At 46.0% G+C, this 21148-nt stretch overlaps 1 protein-coding gene across 4 annotated transcripts in view; it reads left to right on the top strand.

Moving 5' to 3' along the window:
* Nucleotides 1-7316: 7316 nt before the first annotated feature.
* UBE2U (ubiquitin conjugating enzyme E2 U) overlaps nt 7317-21148 on the top strand; it is a 40991-nt gene continuing 27159 nt past the window's right edge. The window contains exons 1-6 of one of the 4 annotated variants that reach the window (XR_013230229.1): nt 7317-7775; nt 12254-12335; nt 12860-12952; nt 14019-14116; nt 16646-16772; nt 19914-19995. Coding sequence is in view for 3 of the 4 variants with exons in the window: in XM_077333468.1 (XP_077189583.1) it covers nt 7707-7775; nt 12254-12335; nt 12860-12952; nt 14019-14116; nt 16646-16772; nt 19914-19995 (551 nt within the window). In the remaining variant the exon portion in view is untranslated. Of the gene's footprint in view, nt 7776-7835; nt 7958-12253; nt 12336-12859; nt 12953-14018; nt 14117-16645; nt 16773-19913; nt 19996-21148 lie in introns of those variants that run through there. The other 3 variants (XM_077333468.1, XM_077333467.1, XM_077333469.1) reach the window with 3 other exon arrangements.

Below are 21148 nucleotides of genomic sequence, written 5' to 3'. Positions count from 1 at the left end.
GATGCAAATGCACATACACAGACCTGTGTTTGCGCCAGCGCCCGCGCTTCCCTCTCCCCCCCCCCCCGCAGAAAGAAGCTCGCCAGCCACAAACTAATTGGTTGCTTTGGCAGCCAATTTGTTTGCCGCCTGGGAAGTTTCTCACTGTGGGGGGGTCAGGGAGAGGGAGCAGCCCGGTGGTTGGGGACCACTGAGACTGCACAGATGCTACAAGGTTGGTTATAATTTGTATTGTTATCGCCTTCCCTTTCCTCTCCCCACAACAGACACCCTGTTAGGTGGGTGAGGCTGAGAGAGCCCTGATATTATTGCTTGGTCAGAACAGCCTTATCAGTGCTGTGGCGAGCCCAAGGCTACCCAGCTGGCTGCAGAGCAGGGAATCAAACCCGGATCGCCAGATTAGAAGTCCGCACTCCTAACCACTACACCAAGCTGACACTCCTGATACCCTGCCTCAAAGAAAGTTATTAAACATAGAACCTGGTGTTTACAAATATGACAGGGTCTAATTCCTGATTTAACATTCATAAATTGTATCGCAATGGAACATCGGATGCATAGCTGGAAATTTACCTTGATAGATATACCTATTTTTGTATGTATTTTAACATATTATTTACATGTAAAAAAATATCACAATTTTTATACATCCCACAGCCTTTTCTAACTATGTCACTACATCTTCCCCAGCCCTAACACTCCCAATAAATCTACAAAATCCCCAACCAAAACTATAGCTATGCTAACCCTAACCCTAAACTGAGAATTTACCCTATATCTTTTATATATTACTTACATGTAAAATAATAATGTCAAAAATATTTATACATGCCACGACCTTTACTAACCATGTCAATACGTCTTCCCCAGGCCTAATACTCCCACTAAACCTACTCTCACATCCCAATCGCTCATCTACTGTAACCTGCCATCCCTTTGCCTTCACAGAATCAGCCTCTCCGTCAGATGGCTATCCAGCCTCTGTTTAAAAATTTCCAAAGATGGAGAACCCACCACCTCCCGAGGAAGCCTGTCCAATGAGAAACCCCTCTGTCAGGAACTTCTTCCAGATGTTTAGATGGAATTTCTTTTGAATTAATTTCATCCCATTCATTCTGGTCTGTCCCTCTGGGGCAAGAGGGAACAATTCTGCTCCATCCTCCATGTGGCACCCTTTTAAATACTTGAAGATGGTTATCAGATCCCTTCTCAGTTTTCTCCTCTCTAGGCTAAACAGACCAAGCTCCCCCAACCTTTCTTCATATGTCTTGGTCTCCAAACCCCTCACCATCTTTGTTGCCCTCCTCTGGACACATTCCAGTTTGTCAACATCCCTCTTCAATTGGGGTGCCGAACCAGAGCAGAGTAAAGCGACATCATCACCTCCCGTGATCTGGACACGATACTCCGTTTGATACAGCCCAAAATCCCATTTGCCTTTTTAGCCTGCTGACTCATGTTCAATGTATGGTCTACTAAGACTCCTAGATCCTTTTTGCACATGCTACTGCCAATACAAGTCTCCCCCATCTTATATTGGTGTATTTGGTTTTTCCTACCTAAATGCAGAACTTTACATTTGTCCCTATTGAATTTCATTTTATTCAGTTTAGCCCACTTCTCGAGCCTAACAAGATCATCCTGTATTCTGTTGCTGTCTTCAGTTGTGTTTAGCAATGGTATGTATAAATATGGGATGTATAAAAATATTTATACATCCCATATTTATACATACCTTTGCTAACCATGCCACTAAGGGCCTTTTCGCACGGGGATCTTTGTTGCAAATTGTTTGCGGAAGGAAAAATCGCCATTTAAAATAGTGGAATTCGTCGTTTTGCACACCTGGCTTTGTAGTGGAATCAGTTGCGTTTTTTAGCGTTTCCCACAGGCTTCCGGTCTCGGCAGAAATCGCTAGAAAGGAAGCGCTATTGCCAAGCTCGTCCCGCCCCTGGCCGTCAAGCAGCCAATGGGCAGCCGTTAGCATGCTCCCAAACAGCCCCTTTCCCTTTAAGAAAGGTTTTTAAAAAAAAAAACAGACCCATAGCAACGAATCTGTGTAGATTCTTTGCTATGGAGAGACCCATCCAGCTGCCTAATGTGAGCTGTCGTTTGATTGTATGATCGTTTGCACGCTGGCTCGAGTGATAAAAAAAAATTCCCCCCCCCCTTCTCACGGGCTCGATTTTCGGCTGAATTTATGTGTAAAAAATAAAGGGACTTTATTCCAGCAAACGGGCTTTTCAGTGGTTTGTGCTTAGTGACTAAAGGTGAAGGACTGAAGCCAGGGAAGCCTCTAAACAGAAAGAGGCTCGCCGGTGCGTTTATCCCCGCTCGCTCCGAGAAAAAAAAATGGCGATCGCTTCGCCGGAAGTTTGGAGAAGAGAGCCAGGGGGAGGGGCTTTGAAGAACCAGCAACAATGGTAACGCACAGGTCTTTAGCGCTAGTGTTGCAGATTGGTTGCAGGAGTGTATCGCTATCCGGAGGGTGAATCCACTTTTCTGGATTTCCCTGAAAGCGCTAAAACGAAGCGCTTATTGCTGATCGGTTTCAGGAGTGTTGCAGATTGTCTACGACGTCGTGGGTAATGCCAAATTAGTAGCGTTTTCAATTAGCAACCATTGTGCTATTTTTAAGCCGTGGGAAATGGCCCTAAGTCTTCCCCAGCCCTAATACTCCAAATAATGGAGACATGTTTGCCACAGTTCTACCCATCAGAGATCTCCAGGTGTTTATCCCTGGTATTCTGGAGACCAGGTTTCCCCACTGTATATTTCCATGGCTAAACCTCACCAATGAGAGAGCAGTGCTAGCCACCATATGGCTCTACAGTTAGATGTGGCCTCAGGAGTATAGGTCTCTCTTGTAGGATGCTGCTTTGGGAAGATTTGGCTTTTGGAGATCAGGTTAACTGGTTCTTGAATCCTAATGGGTAGAGAACAGGTAGAGGCCCACTGACAAATCACTTCTCTGAAAGAGAGCCCCTGCTTGTGGGGGGAAGTCTTCTTTCCATTGATCTCCAAGTGGGTAGAACAGATTTCTCGATAACAGGTCTACCAGCCCTAGGTCTGCCCACGTGAGGCTTCTACAGTAGGTAGACCTGGCATCCAGAGGAAATGGCCCTTGAAAATCCAGGAGAGAGACTGTATCCATACCTGCAGCAGGTCTCCAAGGTAAACAGCTTCTAGCATGTTAGAGCAATGTAGCAGAACAACTTTGGAGTCCAGTTGCAACTTTGAAATTAACAGAGTTTTATTAGTCCTAAAGATCAAAATGTTATTGGTGGTTTATTGAGAATGTGGAGAACAGTTTTATTGATCTTAAAGGTGCCACTGGACTCTAAATTTGTTCTGCTGCTTCAAACCAACATGGCTTCCCGCTTGAATCCAGTACAATGTAGGTAAGGGAATTTGGCAAAGTGGATCTGTAACTTTAAGAATTGGTTCTGAGGTGTTTGGCAGAGCTGGGCGGGAGCTATGGCCAGAAGAGATGCCACTCCTCCCTCCCTGGGGGGGGGGCACAGCAGCATCTCTGGGGCCCATTCCGCACAAGAATCAATGTGGCCAATTGTTTACAGTAAGCAATTCCAAAATTTAAAATAGTGGAATTCAGCGTTATGCATACCTGCCTTTGTAGCTGAATTCAGTAGCGTTGCAATCGTTTCCCACAGGTTTCCGGTCTCGCCAAAAATTGCTAGCCAGGAAGTGATTTTTCCTGTGCTTTGTCCTGCCCCTGGCCGTCACTCAAACGAACAGCCAATGGGCGGCCATTATCATGCTCCCGAAAAGCCCCTTACCCTTTAACAGGTTAAAAAAAAAACACGTTGCAACGAATCTGCGTTGATTCATTGCAATGGAGAGACCCATCTAGCTGGCAGATGGTGTATGAGCTGGCGATTCATCGTTGCCACGCTCCCCCGAGTGAAAAAAAAATCCCCCCCCCGTGCACGGGCGCGATTTTCGGCCGAAAATAAAGGGAATTTGCAAACGGGGCTGTGTTGTTCTTGGTGACTAGAGGCGAGCTTTAAAGCAGCTCTGTGGAGGGACTGCAGCCAGAGAAGCCTCGCTGGGTGAATGAAGGCTTGCCGGTTCATTGCTCTCCGCTCGCTCCAAGAAAAAAAAATGGCGATCGCTTTGTCGGAAGATCAGAGGAGAGAGCCAGGGGGAGGGACTTTGCTGAAACCACAACAATGGTAACGCACAGAACTTTTTTTGCTAGTGTTGCAGATTGGTTGCAAGAGTGTAGCGCTTTCCAGAGGGTGAATCCACTTTTTGGGATTTCCCTGGAAGTGCTACAACAAAGCGCTTTTTGCTGATCAGTTTCAGGAGTGGCAGATTGTGTACGACGTCGTGCATAACTGCATTTTAGTAGCGATTACAATTTGCCACACTCCTGCTACAATAAACCTGTGCGGAATGGGCCTGGACATAAGCCAGGCTTCTTTTAATTATTTCTTTTTATAACTGGCAAAGTGTATTCCATTAATTGCTAACATGGACAGTTTTATTTCTCCAATGTTTTTGTGAACTACAACTGATCTCAAAAGGACTAATTAGCTGTTTTAGCAAAGAATTATCACATGGCATAATATAGCATAATTTGGATACACTTTACTAATTTGCCGTTAATTTACCTTTGCTTTATATCTGTACTCTTATGATCCTTGTTCCATTTTGTCTGAGGAAGTGTGCATGCACTTGAATAAATGCTCACGCATGCTCTTCAATAAATGCTCACGCCTTGAATAAATCTTTGTTGGTCTTAAAGGTGCTATTGGGCTCAATTAATCTAACACTGATTTTCGCTATTTTCTCTGTGGATTTATTGTCCCAAGTCATGACTGTCTTCCTTGGACAATGCCTGGACTGGTGATGGCTGCTATGGTAGAAGCTGATTTCTGCTGTTGTCAGAAAGGTATACCAAAGCCACCTGAGGTTGGCAAAAACCCTCATTCTACAGGTCTCTTTTGGCAAGTGAGCTTTGAAAGCCATGAAAAGCAGTGGGTTACTGAGGAGAATCCACATTCTTGTGTTTCAGGGTCAAAAAGAGTATCTTAAAATGTTTCCTGGTCACTGGAGGCTCTCATACCCTAGTAGCTAACAGTACAGCTAATTGCAAGCCCATATACTGTGAAATAAAAAGTCATAAGGAAATTGAACAGCAGAATTGTTTCCAATACTTTTGGTGAAAACCCTGGACATCTGAATTTTCCCTCCTTGGTGGCAGTGGGGGGGGGGACATTAGGGTTCATGATAGACACAAAGCAATAATGTGTTTTGGAAGCAGACGTCTCTCCTGAATGCTGCTGAAGACAGCTTCTGTGGCCTCTATGTTTCCATGTCCTGATTTCTGTTGTTCCTTCAGCCTATCATATAAATGCCAGTTGTAATTATTTCAGTAGCAAGGGATAGTGTTCTAGGAATGCTCTTATGATGTTTGTTGTCTTCAAAGGCTGGATAGTTCCGTTTTTTTTTTTCAAGGCATTTTCACCAATCACCAATTCAGTCGGGTCCTGAATTAGCATTGAACTACAAATAGCTTTGAATACAATTCTACTGTAAACATGCACCTTGGGTTATATTTCGCAGGTTGTTTCAGGCCCAAACCATTCTATGGATACTAGCAGAAATCACATGGGAAAAAATTGTCTGTTATATTGTGCTGCAGTGATGTAGGTGATAGGTGATGGGCTATAAGTTATGGATGAATCTGATGAGTTCAAGTGTGTTGTAAATGAAGTGGGCTGTATGACTTAGTCAGGTGAAGCAGATCCCAAAGATGGACAATACCTAGGCTGGTTGGAAGCTGATGGGTTTAGTTCTCACTTTTGTCTACTCAGTGGCTCAGATGTGTTAACTGATAGGAAGTCATAAGAAACATATTAAAGATCGTTAGAGAAAGGGAGATGCTGCTAGACAGAGATGGCACTGAACAAATAGAAACAAAAGAAGTTTCTGTTGGTACCTGGAGAAGCCACTCCCTTCTGTGGATAGTCTGATGGTCTTTGGCTGGGGGGGGGGGGTTATTCCATTGTGCTCCCACAACTGCTCATTTAGTCATAAATCTGCTGGACTGGCCTAAAGAAAATGGAAGAGAAATGCATTTTCCGTCCTATTCTAGCAATCTCAGACAAAATGGAGTCTAGCCTGAACTCTTGGTCAAGAAATGAATCCAGTGTCTTTCCAAATCAAGTACCTGTCAGTCTGGTTCCTGTGTATACCATTCTGCACAGTACCTGATATGTGTCAGCATGTGGAAGTGTCTCCTTGAAGACTGCCTTCAATTACGGGGGCCCTTGCCAGGATAACAGGCATTGGAGACCAGGATTCACAACAGGCAAAAGTTCATATTTTAAGACAAATTAAAATGAAAAGTTTTGAAATGAAAATGCAATTTCAGACTATAGGACTGTTTCAGAGAAGGAAATCAGGATGCAAACCTGATTGTGCATTGTAAATAGCTTCAGTACGAAAAGAGAGTAGAACATTAGCATCAATGCTGGAAAAAAATGCATTAAGGCCAAGTGGATCAATTGCTTTGAACATGTGAATTAACTTAAATTCTCAGTTTGTTATCATTTATAGAAATGCAGACCTCTTCAGGAGACTGCAAAAAGGAGCTCGAGGCTCCAGAACCACTGTTGTGACCAGGCATCACCATATATCCACTTGCAGGAGTGGTCCTAAGATTGTTTTGGGGTGCAACCTGCCCCCAATGTCCAGCTGTGCAACTGTCCTGAGGGCAGCCGATTTTGGAGCAGCTGGTGTAAGAACTGGGCTTTAGACCAGGGACCAGCACATGTCCTCTAGAACATAGTCCCCTGAATGTGGGGGTGTATGACATGTGGTTGTCCAAAAATTATTTGGGGTTGCACCGGGCATTTCCTTATTCAAAATCCCTTGGAATACAAGCTCCTTGTGGGGAGGGGGATTCAAAACCTGCTCCTGGCACCAGAATCAACTTTGGATTGGACACTACCATATGTATGTTTTCAGTGGACAGTCCCCTTGAATGTGGGGGTGTATGTGGTGGTCCAAACCTTGTTATGGGGTTCAGATCTCTTTTAAATATTGTTGGTTTAAGGATTTCATGAATAAGAATGAATTAGTAAGGAATAAGAAACCAACTTCAGCCTCCTAAGCTTTCCAATGTTTTACAAGCAAGTTCGCCTGTTACCTGATCTTGGCAAAAATGGAGAGTTACTGTTTCAAGATCGAACTGAAACACAGTGCCTGATTGGAGACAGGCAAAACAAACAAACAAAGGCATGCACTGATTGGTTGAGAGGAAAAGCTCCCCACTGTTACAAGGGCCAGAGCTGCCGTTGCTAGGCAGCACTCTGTATACACAGCCGGGCTAAGTTCTTCTTTTCTTTACCTTCCTGGCTATGGATGCTGTCCTTGTAGACGCCTTGCAGTATAGAAATTATCAGCGGATCAAGACGGACTTCAGCCACCTCCTTTCATGTCTTTGTTCAGTCATGGCTCCATGACACGCTAGAGACTTTAGCTTACTTCCGGAGTTCATTGACAAGATAACAGCCTATTTACCACTGCCGGAAAATCCATCTAAATTGAGTTCAGGTTTTCAGAAATGAGCTTTTCTAGACCTTTACTTCCAGGACTTTGACAGATACGGCTTCTTTCGCTGGAGAACAGTTTCATTTTCTCTGTGACTCTGCAACACTAAGGAGACTCCAATAGTTATGATGCACTCAAGAGCTTACTTGCTGCTGGAAAGAGAATTTCAGGAATATAAAAATGCCCACATCTTTGTGAGTACAGCCCCCCTCCCACTGTTTATGATGACTAAGGAACCTGGCACTATATTCATCAGGATGATGACAGCAAGGAACTAAGCTCCAACGCTGCTGTCTACCTATGGATAGAGAATCAGAGTTTTTATGTATTAAACTACAGCTGACAGGCCACTGTGAACCTCCTTCAGCTGGATGGGGTAAAAAAGATTATTATTATTATTATTATTATTATTATTATTGAATTTATTTCCCGCCACTCCCTTGCGGCTCGTGGCGGGTTACAACAATATAAACCCCATAAAATACATTAAAAACCAATTAACATGTCAATATTAATGACTACCTGGCAAGAGCGGCTAATCAACTACCCATTCCCCTTAGCAAGTGGAGAGGGGATACTGATGGTACTCATGTCTAATCCCAATCCTCAGGTCCCGGGGGGGCGTAGGTGTTAAGCCTGGTCTCAACCGTAAACCTGGCGGAAGAGCTCCGTCTTGCAGGCCCTGCGGAACGATGGAAGGTCCCGCAGGGCTCGCAGTTCTCCCGGGAGCTCATTCCACCAGGCAGGGGCCAGGACCGAGAAGGCCCTGGCCCTGGTCGAGGCCAGGCGTGCTTCCCTAGGGCCGGGGACGACCAATAGATTTTCTCCCGCAGAACGTAAAGCTCTACGGGGGGGCATAGGGCGATAAGCGGTCCCTCAGGTATGTGGGTCCCAACTCGCGTAGAGCCTTGAAGGTTAAAACCAAAACCTTGAACCGGATCCGGGCAGCAATTGGCAACCAGTGCAGCTGCCTCAGCACTGGCTGGATATGGGCCCTCCAAGGTGTACCAGTGAGGACCCTGGCAGCTGCGTTCTGCACTAGCTGAAGTTTCCGGATCAAGGACAAGGGAAGGCCCGCGTAGAGCGAGTTACAGAAATCTATTCTGGAGGTGACCGTTGCATGGATCACCATGGCCAGGTGTTCGGGGGACAGGTAGGGCGCTAGTAGTCGGGCCTGGCGAAGTTGGAAGAATGCCTGGCCTGCTACTCTTTTGATCTGTGCCTCCAAAGTTAGGGAGGCATCAATGATCACGCCCAAATTCCTGGCCTGGGACGCGATGGTAAGATGCGCCCCTCCCAGGGTGGGCAAGCGCGCTTCCTGATCCTGCCCCCTGCGTCCCAGCCACAGGACCTCCGTCTTGGAGGGGTTGAGTTTCAGACGACTCTGCTCGAACCATTCTGTCACCGCTTCCAAACATCTGGCAAATGGTTCCGGGGGAGAGTCCGGGCGGCCGTCCATGAGGAGATAGAGCTGGGTGTCATCAGCGTACTGGTGGCAACCCAGTCCAAAACTCCGCACCAGCTGGGCCAGAGGGCGCATAAAGACGTTAAATAATGTGGGGGAGAGGACCGCGCCCTGTGGGACTCCACATGGAAGTCTGTAGGAGCGCGAGAACTCATCCCCCACTGCTACCCTCTGGGTCCGGTCCTGGAGAAAGGAGCGTATCCAGCGTAAAGCTGTGCCCCGTATCCCCGTTTCGGCGAGGCGGTGGACCAACAATTCGTGGTCCACGGTGTCAAAAGCGGCCGACAGGTCCAGAAGAACCAGCACTGCCGACCCGCCTCTATCCAGCTGGCGACGGAGATCATCCAGCAGGGCGACCAGCACCGTCTCCACCCCGTGGCCAGGTCGGAAGCCAGACTGATATGGATCGAGTGCCGAAGTTTCTTCCAAGAATGCCAGGAGCTGGTCTGCCGCGGCCCTTTCGACCACCTTGCCCAGGAACGCTAAGTGCGATACTGGGCGGTAGCTGTCTGGGTCTCGCGGGTCCAGCATAGATCTTTTCAGGAGAGGGCGGACCACTGCCTCCCTTAACTGCTCAGGGAACTCCCCGGAATCCAGGGAGAGATTGACAATATCCCTGAGCTGGCCTCCTATCTTCTGGCCCCCTCCTTTGAGGAGCCATGACGGACAGGGGTCGAGGGGGCACGTGGTCGCCCTGACCGAACCTAGCAACTCGTCCACTTCGGGTAGAGAGAGCCGTCTGAAGCCATCGAACGTCACCTCCAAAGGCGGCCAACAGGTCTCCAGTTCATTTACTGTATTAACTGTGGCGGGAAGAGCGCGGCGGAGCGACGAGACTTTGTCCGCAAAATGGCTCATTAAAGCCTCACAGCCTAGTTCTAATTTTCTACTATTTTGGCGCCCCTCAAGGGCGGTAAGGGATCTAACTGTTCTAAATAGTTGGGCCGGGCGAGAGCTCGCGGACGCGATTTCCGCGGCAAAAAATTCCCGTTTTGCCACTTTCACCGCCATCTCATACGCCCTCATAAGCGTGCGATGAGATGTTCTCGTAGCTTCGTCGCGAGTCTTCCGCCACACTCGCTCTAGTCGTCTCACTTCCCTTTTTCTCTCCCGAAGCTCCCTGTTATACCAGGGTGCCCGTTTGAGTCGAGGGCAGAGAAGACGTTTAGGGGCGATCTCATCTATGGCAGCCGATAGGCGGGACTGCCAGTCCTCCACCAGGGCCGCCAGTGAGTCGCCAGGAGGCATCGGGTCCCGCAGAGCATTCCGGAATCCTATTGGATCCATAAGTCTCCGCGGGCGGACTAAAATGCGCCCGCCGCCCAACTGGGGGGGGGGTGGTATCCTGAGCCGGGCCCGCAGGGCATAGTGGTCTGACCACGGCACAGCCAAAGCTGTATCCAGATCCACTTCTATCCCAGCGCCGAAAATCAGGTCGAGTGTGTGTCCGGCATGATGGGTGGGCCCAGCAACAAATTGCGAAAGTCCTAGTGTTGCCATGGATGACACCAGGTCTCCGCCATGGACTGGAGAGGGCGCATCCGCGTGGACATTGAAGTCACCCAGGATCAGAAGCCTGGGGTACTGCAACGCCCAGGCGGCCGCCGCCTCCAGCAGGCGGGGCAGGACATCTGGCGGCGCGTTGGGCGGACGGTATACCAACCAGATAGCCAAACTCTCGACCGAGTCCCATCCAATACCGACACACTCCACCCCCTCGATTTCCGGCGCCGGGAGAGCCCTGTGGGTGAGAACCTCCCGGACCACAATGGCCACCCCCCCTCCCCTTTTGTGGGTCCGAGATTGGTGGAGGACCGAGTAACCTGGTGGGGCCAGTTCTCTCAGGGCCACTGTCTCACCTTCCCTCACCCAGGTCTCGGTCACGCAAGCAAGGTCCGCCTTCGACTCTGCAATAAAATGTTGCAGAGTCAAGGCTTTGTTCTTAATCGACCTTGCGTTGCACAAGACCAATGTCGGATCCTTTACCCTAGCCTCCACCCTCACATTCCTGGGGATGGGCCGGAGGTTAGAAGGGGATCGAGCACACCCAGGGCGCCGACCATGTCTCCATGACCGGGCCCTATACAGGACACCAGTGCTCCCACCCCTTCTCTTGTCCAACCTCCTCCCCTCGCTATAGCGCCCCTGGCCCATGATCGTCGAGATCCCGGCCCCAGCATAACCCCCCCTCTCAGTTTGGGCCTCCCTCTCCATACCCCTTGCTCCCAGAGAGATAATCAATTAATCTCCTATCTGTACTCCCACCCGGCTGCACTAATCCCACCCTAACCCACCCTACCCTATTTTACTAACCACCCAACCCTCCCTCCCCCACCCTATTCTACCTAGCAGCTGGTGGGACCAAGCTATACTGCAGGGTGGGATCCCGCCTGCAAGGGGTTCTCCCAGCCCTTTAGTTCACTTCCCAGCACTGCTAAGTTTCCCTAGCATCTAATCTCTCTGGTCGAAACCCTATCCTTAACCCCACTAACCCACCCTATTACCAAGAAGGGGGGGGCTACCCCAGACAGCCACAGGTAGAGAAAGGACAAAACCAGAAAAAAATAAAAAATAAAAATAAAAAATAAAAAATAAAAAGGAAAGAAGTAGTAGTTGGTATTCGCCCTTTGGCCACCAGGTGGAGCATGTCCAGATCCACAACCTTCTTGAGCATGCAGCGACCCTTGCCATTCTGTCCCAGTGTGGTGGCCACAACCACAAAGGCCACAAAAGGGCTGCTGCAGGAAGTGCAGCCAGACACAAAATGTTACCTAGCTTACCTTCAGGCCATACATCGAAGATATGGCAGAGGTGCTGCCAAAGCAACTTTTTAAAAATCAAATGTCAAGTGGCTAATCTGAAGCCCTACTGGAAAAAATCCCACCTGGCCCCAACCACTTTCTAAAAGGATTTGGCAAGCACCAAGAAAGGTGTTCACAGGTGCTGTCTATTATGCCCAAAGGCACCACATTGGAGACCCCTGGGACAAAGGATAGAGCTATTTTAAATGAATAAGTATTTGGGAGAGGGAGTTGATATTACCTTATAAAAATAGAGGGCTGGCAGTTAACTATGTACAGATTACATCTTCAAATAATTTAAAGTTCTTTTGACTCTTTATGAGCAAAACATAGTCTTAAGAAAAATGTACCTATTATCTCAAAAGAAAGTAAGCTAGTAAAGCCAAAGATATTTTCCTTTCCTTAGGGTATTTCTGTAACACCTATAGGAGATAACTACATGGAATGGATTGCTGAGATCCAAGGACTAAAGGATTCTCTATGGGAAAGTAAGCTATCTTGTCTCCTAAGAATTTTACAAGAAAATGTGATGCTGTGGTCCAAAAGTACTATTATATGGTACTGTATAATTTCTAAGAAACTCCTCAGCATTTGGATATTCAGAAAGAGTTTTCTGTCCACTCAGGGGGTTGATATGCAGTTATATCTAACCGTAATTGTTTCCACTCTGACTTTTGCTTGATATAGTTTGTCATGGTATATAAAGTATCCTGCTTGCCTCTACAGAGATGGAGGATTAAAAAAAAAAAAGATCAGGGAGGATGACGGTAACTGTGGCTGCCTTGTTTCCCATTACTTCAGGAAATTAAAAGATCTACATATGGTGTCTGGTGACTTAACAACCCTAGATATGACTTCAAGAAGTTTAATAATGGAATGAAGCCATATTAAATTACTAGGGAGGAAGCCGTATTAAATTCAGTGGGAAATATTTCTAAGCAACTTGCCCAGGTTTGGACTTCATCTGTGTATGTGTGTGTGTGTGTAATCTAATTATGTTTATCCATGGTAGGAGCTGAACTCCAACTAGCAATTAAGTATACTGAAAATTACAACAAGATACCCCCGAATGTCAATTTCACCACTATTCCTTTTCATCCCAATGGTAAGAATATTGACAATGGTGACCTTCTGATAGTCAGGAGCATAGGCTGGCATTCTCCTTGACATAATTCTGTATTTGAGAATCCAGGGGGTATTTGTACTTCAGAGTACCTTTTATCAGCCTTTTCTTAAATACAGTTATCTATTCATTTACTTGTTGTTCATGGAGGTCAGTACTTCATTTTAGCCTCATTATAACCCTGTGAGTCAGGCTATATCAAAAGATCATGATTTTTCTAGGCCTCTCAGCTCTAGCCACTGAACCCATTCTGAATTTCAGTATCTATCAACGGTACCTTTTAGACATCTGAATCACTTATTACAGGGCTCTTCTTGATTGTGGTGTGCCTTCTGTGCAGGCTAATCAAGAACTTAGACTGGCTTTCCACATTACTCAGTCTTGTTCCTTGAGGATTATCCCAGTAAAATGTTTGAAACATTCTTGTAGATCAGTAAAACTGATTTTAAAATGCTGAACATAAACACACATTTCAAGATGCTGAATACTCATACAGTCCTGTATGGCTTTGGACCAACATGTCAAACAAGGCATTCCTCTCCTCTCAAACTCCCCACTGTTAAGTACTTTTGAGAAAATGATACTTCAGGTTCTGTCTTTAGACATCCTTTAGCACAATAAAGAACCCACTCTAGCCGTCTCACTTCCTTCTTCCTCTCCCAAAGCTCCTGGGAATACCAAGGAGCCTGTTTGAGGCGAGGGTGGAGAGGGCACTGAGGAGCAATCTCATCAATGGCATCTGGCAGGCGGGACTGCCAGTCCTCTACCATGGCAGTCAATGAGATGCTGAAGGGCATTAGGTCCCACAAAGCATTCAGGAATCTCTTGGATCCCACAAGGCTCCATTTAAATAAACACAGGATATAATGTAAACGTTTAAATAAATAAGATAGTATCTTTCATGTAGTTGCTTCTATGCCAGATTGTTGCCTTTCTTTCACTCTTCTGCAGTTCCTTTATAGAAAGCTTGTTTAAATCTTTGCAGTGGATCACTTATATAATATCTGAATCCTCTGATTAATATGAATGCTTTTGTTCTCCATCAAAGTGGACCCAGTGTCTGGGAGACCTTGCGTGGATTTTCTAGATGATCCTTCCAAGTGGAATACGAAATTAACAATGAGTAGTCTCTTGCTTACTATCCAGGTAAAGGAAGACCTGTACAAAGAATTTACATTACTTTTTAATGGACAGTTGTGTATGTCCAGGCCAAATAAAGAGACCTGTGCTAATTGTGAGGGCCCCTCCCAGCCCTGGCTACCCCCAGTGCCTGACCGCACGGCTGTTGATGGGTTCCCCCTTTTGGAGGACACCAGATGGTTGGTGGGGAGGGGTTGTCCTCATTGGATTCTTTGTCCTCTTCCTCCTCTTCAGACTTTATTGCGAGATCTGTCTCTAGCTTTGACAGTTGCTGCCCCATCCTTTAGCCTCCCAAGCTGGTTCTTCTCTTCCTCTTTTCTGTTTTTTCAGCTCTGTTCTCCTATTCCTTCTCTTCCTCTCTCCTTAGATCAGCTTCTTCTGTCTTCCACTCACCTTGGTCTTCAGCTCCTCTCTCTCTTCTTTGCTTCCGACCTTCTGCTTTCTTCCTTGTATCGCTCCCCGGCACTCATTCACCCTCTTGCCATCCCCCGAGTGCTCAAAAACCCTGCCTCTGTCTTCTGCTCCCCTCTCATCTCTGGTGACCTGGGTGAATTCCCAATGGGTATCTGGGACTGGTGGTTCATGGACAAGTCCGGCCTCTTCCTGCTCATGAGCTGGGGTGGGGCTGGACACTAATTCAGTTAAATGTTAATATTTATTTCTTTGACAAGAATCCCTCTCACTTAATTCAACATCACAAAGTGCATTTGAAACTCTTCTTATTTTCAGAAGATTTTCTCATGAGGCATGGGAGGCTTTGAGCAAAATAACTAAAATCCTTTCAAGTTCACAGAACAAGCTTCACAATTTAGGGATCCTTATCATAGTATTTACACATTAGAGGAAAGAATTCATGTATGGGTTTTGCTGAACCCTGTAAGAGTTTGGACTCACTGATCTGTCAGCATAACACATTTATAGTCACAGCTCTTCCTCACTTTTCTCCTAGAGCAGCCATTTCTAGCCCTGGCTCAGGGAGCTGCAGCAAAAAGACATGAGGGAGCATTTCACACCCTGTCACCCTATCACCTACTCACAGCAGCCAAGTGAGACATCTTCTTTATATAATCAAATGTGATGGGTACTTCTGATGACATGTACCCTTCTGATTGGCCCTGGTGGGGAGGAGGGCCCTCCCCAACTAGGAGGGCTCTTCCCCACCTCCATGCAGGGCAAGGAGTGCTGGCAGCCTCTACCGTGGCTGCCCATCATTCTCGCCAGCCTCCTTGCCTCTGTGCAAGGTAGGTGGCTTCTCCACTCTCCACCTTTGGTGTCCGCTTTTCTGGCCAGGTTCCCCACTTCTGAGTGGGATGGGGGATGCCACCAGCCTCTGCTTTGCCCTGACCCTGATTCTCCCGCTGCCCTCCTGGCCACTGGGGAAGACTGCAAGAAGCTTGGCACATGCTTCTTCCTACCATGCCTGTAAAACACATGCAGAATTTTTCTACTTTAACTTTTTTAACAATCCTCATTCTTTGATCCTGTCAATTATCTGCTTAGTGCAACTGTGACGGTAATCATAGTTCTTAAGCAGGATGCAGCATTTGTGCCAGTAGTAGAGATGCAGTGCCAGTAGTACAGATGGAAACTCCTTTGTAAGCTTTTCTTGTCTTGACCCAAGTTGTTAAGCTATTGGTTTCCCTACAAGATTTCTCCATTGAGACAGCATCTCAAACCCCATGCATATATGCCATGCCTGTGAGGAGTTACAGATCTGCACCATTTGCTACCTCAGAGAGGGACAAAGGAGCCTTAGGGCATACCAGCATGATATAATTGACACATGTTGGGTCACTGGTGGGTGACCAGACTCATGTCAGGCATTTATCAGAGGTACTCACCTTAAAAAGTACTCATTTGCAAGGCACTGCAGGGGGAGTGCTGAAAGGGGAAGAGAAGGAACTTCTGGTTTGCCCCCCACACAGCTAGTAGGAAGGGGGTCAGCAGAGCACTGGGTGCCAGAGAAAAGGAATGAAAGGCCCCTCTGCCATTCTTCCCTCCAGAGAGAGCAGGGAGGGGAAGGAAACCTCAAACTTTTTCTCCCCACTGCAGCACTGAGGAAACAAGGATTTTTTAAAGGTGAATTCCTCTAACTTACATCATCAGACTGCAATCCCTTGCCATGCTCTTATAACCTGAAATGTGTTGGGTGGATCATGAAGTTTGATCCTTATACTGTGGAATTACTGTGTTCTTGTTCAGCACAGCAGAGACTCCTCTCATGTCCTTTGCTGCCTCGGAGAGCCAACCTGGACATTACTGCCTTCACCATGGGGTTTACCATGGGGATTTGCAAGTGCTGTATGACTGCAAGACTCCAAGGCAGATTCATTAAAGAAGTAACATCTACTTTGGCTCTGTGTTACAGAGTTGTAGACTAATCCTGAATCTTTCTCCTCATGTGCAAAGTGGAGAAGTTTGCAGCCAATGTTTGCCAGCCTTTCTTATTTGGATTGTGTTTGTTATCTTCTTTACATCATTGAAACTAGCTGATGATTGAAAAAGCTTTGAAAACTGGTATGTATGTTCATGCAGGTTATGCTGTCTAATCCAGTCCTGGATAATGCAGTAAATATGGAGGCAGCTGAAATGCTGAACAACAATATTTCCCTGTATAGAGAAAGAGTTATACAGTGTGTTACCACTAGCCAGCGCCTAGAAGGTAATAAACCTCCATGCTTTCTGCTATTAGTCATAAATATATTCTTTTAAACTCCATAGAGAGTTTTAGAAGAAACCTCTTAAATTGCTTTTTAAAAGGACCCCTGTTTTATGCCCAGCAGTAAATTTTAATTAGTGTGATTGGCAATGTAACTTGAGCATGGGCTCTTTAGGCAGGTCTGTGATCTCACAAAACACAGTTGCCAGGCAATTTTCAGAGGTGATACAGAGGTCATAAGCTGGAAAATGAGGGCATGAGTACCAATATTAGAGAAAGTTAGGGTTCTTGTGCAAAGGATTCCTTTGGAACCATATTTATTCTTTGACATAATCTTCTAGGGAATCTACACCAGAACCACTATTTTATTTATTTATTTATTTATTTATTTATTTATTTATTTATTTATTTATTTATTTATTTATTTATTTATTTATTTATTCATTTATTTATTCATTTATTTATTCATTTATGTATACATGCATACATGTATATATACCACATCTTTCTTCCCTCTAGGGACCCAAAGTGGCTCGCATTAATCTCTTCCATTCTATTTAGCTGTTTATTTTACTTTGCTACCAATTTATATTAATTATTGAACCCAAGGAAATACCAGCACGTTTGCCACTGTGATTGAATGTATGCTATAGCCTCCCAATATTTTCTGATCAAGAAGAACTCTTTTTAATACCCTGCTTTTTACTACGCAAAGGCGTCACCAAGTGGCTTACAAACACCTTTCCCTTCCTCTCCCTGCAACAGACACCCTGACTGTTTATGCACTGGAGGTTTCATGCTTGGCTGCAGGCTGGAGTTTGTCGTGGCAGGTTGTCCCACTTCTTCCTGCACCTCCATGGGGGAGCATTTGGCCCAGTGCACCTCAACCGCCCCCGACTTGTACTCCTGCATGAGAGCTAGGGCAGTAAAGTTCCCAGTGCATAAACGGTCCCTGTGAGGTAAAGGGGGCTGTGAGAGCTTTAACAGAACTGCTCTGCAAGAACTGCTCTAAGATAATTGTGACTGGCTCAAGGTCGCCCATTTCAATCCAGATTATGACACAAAAAGCCTTATCCACTGATAGAATCATAGAATAATAGAGTTGGAAGGCACCTCATAGGTCATCTAGTCCAACCCCCTGCACTATGCAGGACACTCACATCCCAATCTTTGCCAGATGAGTGACATGGACAATGTTTTTCCTGTGTGTTCTTCTGGACTTCTTGGCAGTTTTCAGTACCATCAACCATGGAGAGGTTGGCTGGGAGTAGGGAGCACTGTGCTCTGATTGTTCTGCAATGACTTGACTGGCCAAATCCAGAAAGTGGTGCTGGAAGGGGGGGGGCTCTTCTTGGCCCTGTGGCATTTATCCTGTGAAGTCTCTGCTGGGTGACCTTGGTCTAGTCACAGTTTTGAGACAGCTGCTGAGAAGAGGAAGGGAAGGCAATTGTAAGCAGCTTTGCATGTCCCTCAGGTAGTAAAAAGTGGGGTGTTTGTTTATTATTTATTAATTCAACGCATATCCCACCCCTTACTATGATGTCTCAGGGTGGTAAAAAGCAACCCTTCTTGTTGTTCTCAATCTGTTAAATATCTGTTTTAAACCACTGGATGAGATTACTCTGGGGTTTGGAGTAAGATGCTACCAATATATGGGTGATATCCAGCTCTATTTCTCCTTAACAGCTGAGCTGGTTGGGACTATGGAAATTCTGAACAGGTGGCTGTATAAGGACAAGGGATAAATGAGGGCCAATAAACTGAGGTTCAGTCTAACCAAGACTGAGGCACTATTGATCAATTATAAGGATGGTTGAAGATTGAGGGGCCAGGCTGCCATGCGTAGAGTTACACTCTCTGTGAAAGAGCAGGCCTAGGGGTGCTGTTGGATTCTGGACTGCTCCAGGAGGCCTCTGTAGCATCTTCTATCTGCTTCAGCTGATATGACAGTTATGGCTGTTCCTGAAAAGGCATGATATGGCCATGGTGATCCATGTTGGGATCACATCCAGTTTAAATTATTATATGGGACTTACTTTGATAAAACATGTAGTACAAATATGTTTGCTATTACCTATGTATACTATAGAGCCTCTTGTGGCGCAGAGTGGTAAGGCAGCGATATGCTGTCTGAAGCTGTCTGCCCATAAGGTTGGGAGTTCAATCCCAGCAGCCGGCTCAAGGTTGACTCAGCCTTCCATCCTTCCGAGGTCGGTAAAATGAGTACCCAGCTCGCTGGGGGGTAAACGGTAATGACTGGGGAAGGCACTGGCAAACCACCCCGTATTGAGTCTGCCATGAAAACGCTAGAGGGCGTCACCCCAAGGGTCAGACATGACTCGGTGCTTGCACAGGGGATACCTTTACCTTTACCTTTACCTTTACCTATGTATACTATAGACATGCACAGTATGTTTTCAAGTATATTTTATTTTCATTTGTTTGTTTTACTTTTTTCCTACCTCCCAGATAGCAAATACTAAGATGCATGTATTAAGGTAGCACAGTGTACAGCAGTTTGCAACTTTCTCCTTTCTGCCTCTCTATCAAGTGTTTGGTATATTAGCAATTTCATTTGCACATCCCTCATTAGAGATTTCTTACCACCATGCTTCCTCAGATCATGGTTCCTCTAAGCATAATATAGCCTCCCCATACAAGTATAAATAAATCTAACTGAATTTGATAGAGAATGTTTTTAGGACTGGAGAAGAACTATGCTATGTGCCAGTGAGCTCAGGTAATCATTTACCTCTGTATATGTGATCAGTGCTAGAGGGCGTCACCCCAAGGGTCAGACATGACTCAGTGCTTGCACAGGGGATACCTTTACCTTTTCCTTTATGTGATCAGTGAACTGGATTCCTCAACCTACGTCGATTTGCTGTAAATGCTGACTGAGCCTCACACATAGACCTGTGGGAGAACACGAAGCATGGTGTGTCTTGTGACCTCAGTCAGCATCGAGTGAGGTGCCAGTTATATGAATTACTTCTCGGACACAGTAAAATAGATGGTTGCCACATATCTTCACCAGGCATTGTGTATTAATTGGGTGGCATTGTGCATCAATTAATTTAAATACACAGCGAAATGTTCAGGATAATGAAGATGCATATTTAAGGAAATTGTTCTCATTTTTAGCTGTTGCTAGCACAGAACACAAGACTGAAACTTCAATCAAATTTTATGTTGCACCTGAAGAATCTACCCCTGAACAACAAAGGTAATAGATGCTGGTTAAGGTTCTCTGAATGGACCACACACAAACATTCTGTAACCATTAAAATGATGGTAACTATATTGGCTACCATTGGCTTACATTTATGTTTAAAATCATAATGCTGAGCCTGGACCTTAGGATGTAGATCAAAAAATGTGCACAATAGAACGAAGTATAGCTATGGGACATTCCGCTATAAATCTCAAAGAACCACCGGCTTTGCAGAAAAATTTGATAGCTTGGGAAAAGTGAAATGAGGATTCCAGTTCCCCAAAGATAATACACATAATTATCGGATGCAATCTTGATAGTTGCCTAGCAACTGATGGGGGGACTGGCAGTGGTGGAGGAAGAGGTTGGCCAGTAGTAGCTGACCACCAGAGATGTTTGGGCTAGGAGGTGAGCCACCTTCAAGGGAACAGAGGAGTGGCAGGGGATAGTGTGACAAGGGAGGAAGAGGTGGCAGCAAAGGAGTGAAGGAAATAGGAGGCAAAGAAAGAAGGCTCCCCTGCCCATTGTTGCTGCCTGTCTTTTTTCCGCTTTTTCTGTCCTCAAAGGCTCTAGCATCAACCTCCTGAAACAGTGATGAGAATCTTGGGGCCAAGAGGGCACTGAGTTCTCCAGGCTACTGCTGCACACCAGCTATAGGGGGTGGATTGCAAGACAGAGTCACTGTAACATCATGCAGAGCTGGGATACAAAAGAAGGAAGGAAAAGGTAGGCAGCAGCATTAGGGGGCAGTAAAAACTGATATGGGGAGAGAAGAAATAGAAAGCAGCAATGGGAGGGGAGGAACTAAGCAAGAGAGGAGGAAGCGGTAGTCAAGGGAAAGGACAACCTTTCTTCTCTGAGTCCTCATGGGAGCTCCTCCTGCATCCACATACTACCTATGCCCATAATGCTGTAAGGAAGCTCCCTACTCCCCTTAAAAACATCAGTGCACTGGTACGATGCCCCATTGTGCCAGCAGAGTAGTAGAGGGGATGCAAGGCTGTTGCAGACTTTTCAGATAAGGTACACCTGGGGATCTAGACTGTTGCAGAAGACCTGAAACATTTGGGGTATCTACCTTAAGAAAAATGAGCCTCTTGTGGTGCAGGGTGGTAAGGCAGCTGACATGCTGTCTGAAGTTCTGACCTTGAGGCTGGGAGTTTGA

The sequence above is a fragment of the Paroedura picta genome, chromosome 4, assembly GCF_049243985.1.
Source record: "Paroedura picta isolate Pp20150507F chromosome 4, Ppicta_v3.0, whole genome shotgun sequence".
Lineage (NCBI taxonomy): Eukaryota > Metazoa > Chordata > Lepidosauria > Squamata > Gekkonidae > Paroedura > Paroedura picta.
Note: the sequence above shows the minus strand (reverse complement) of the source record. Positions and strands in the feature narration are given on the sequence as shown.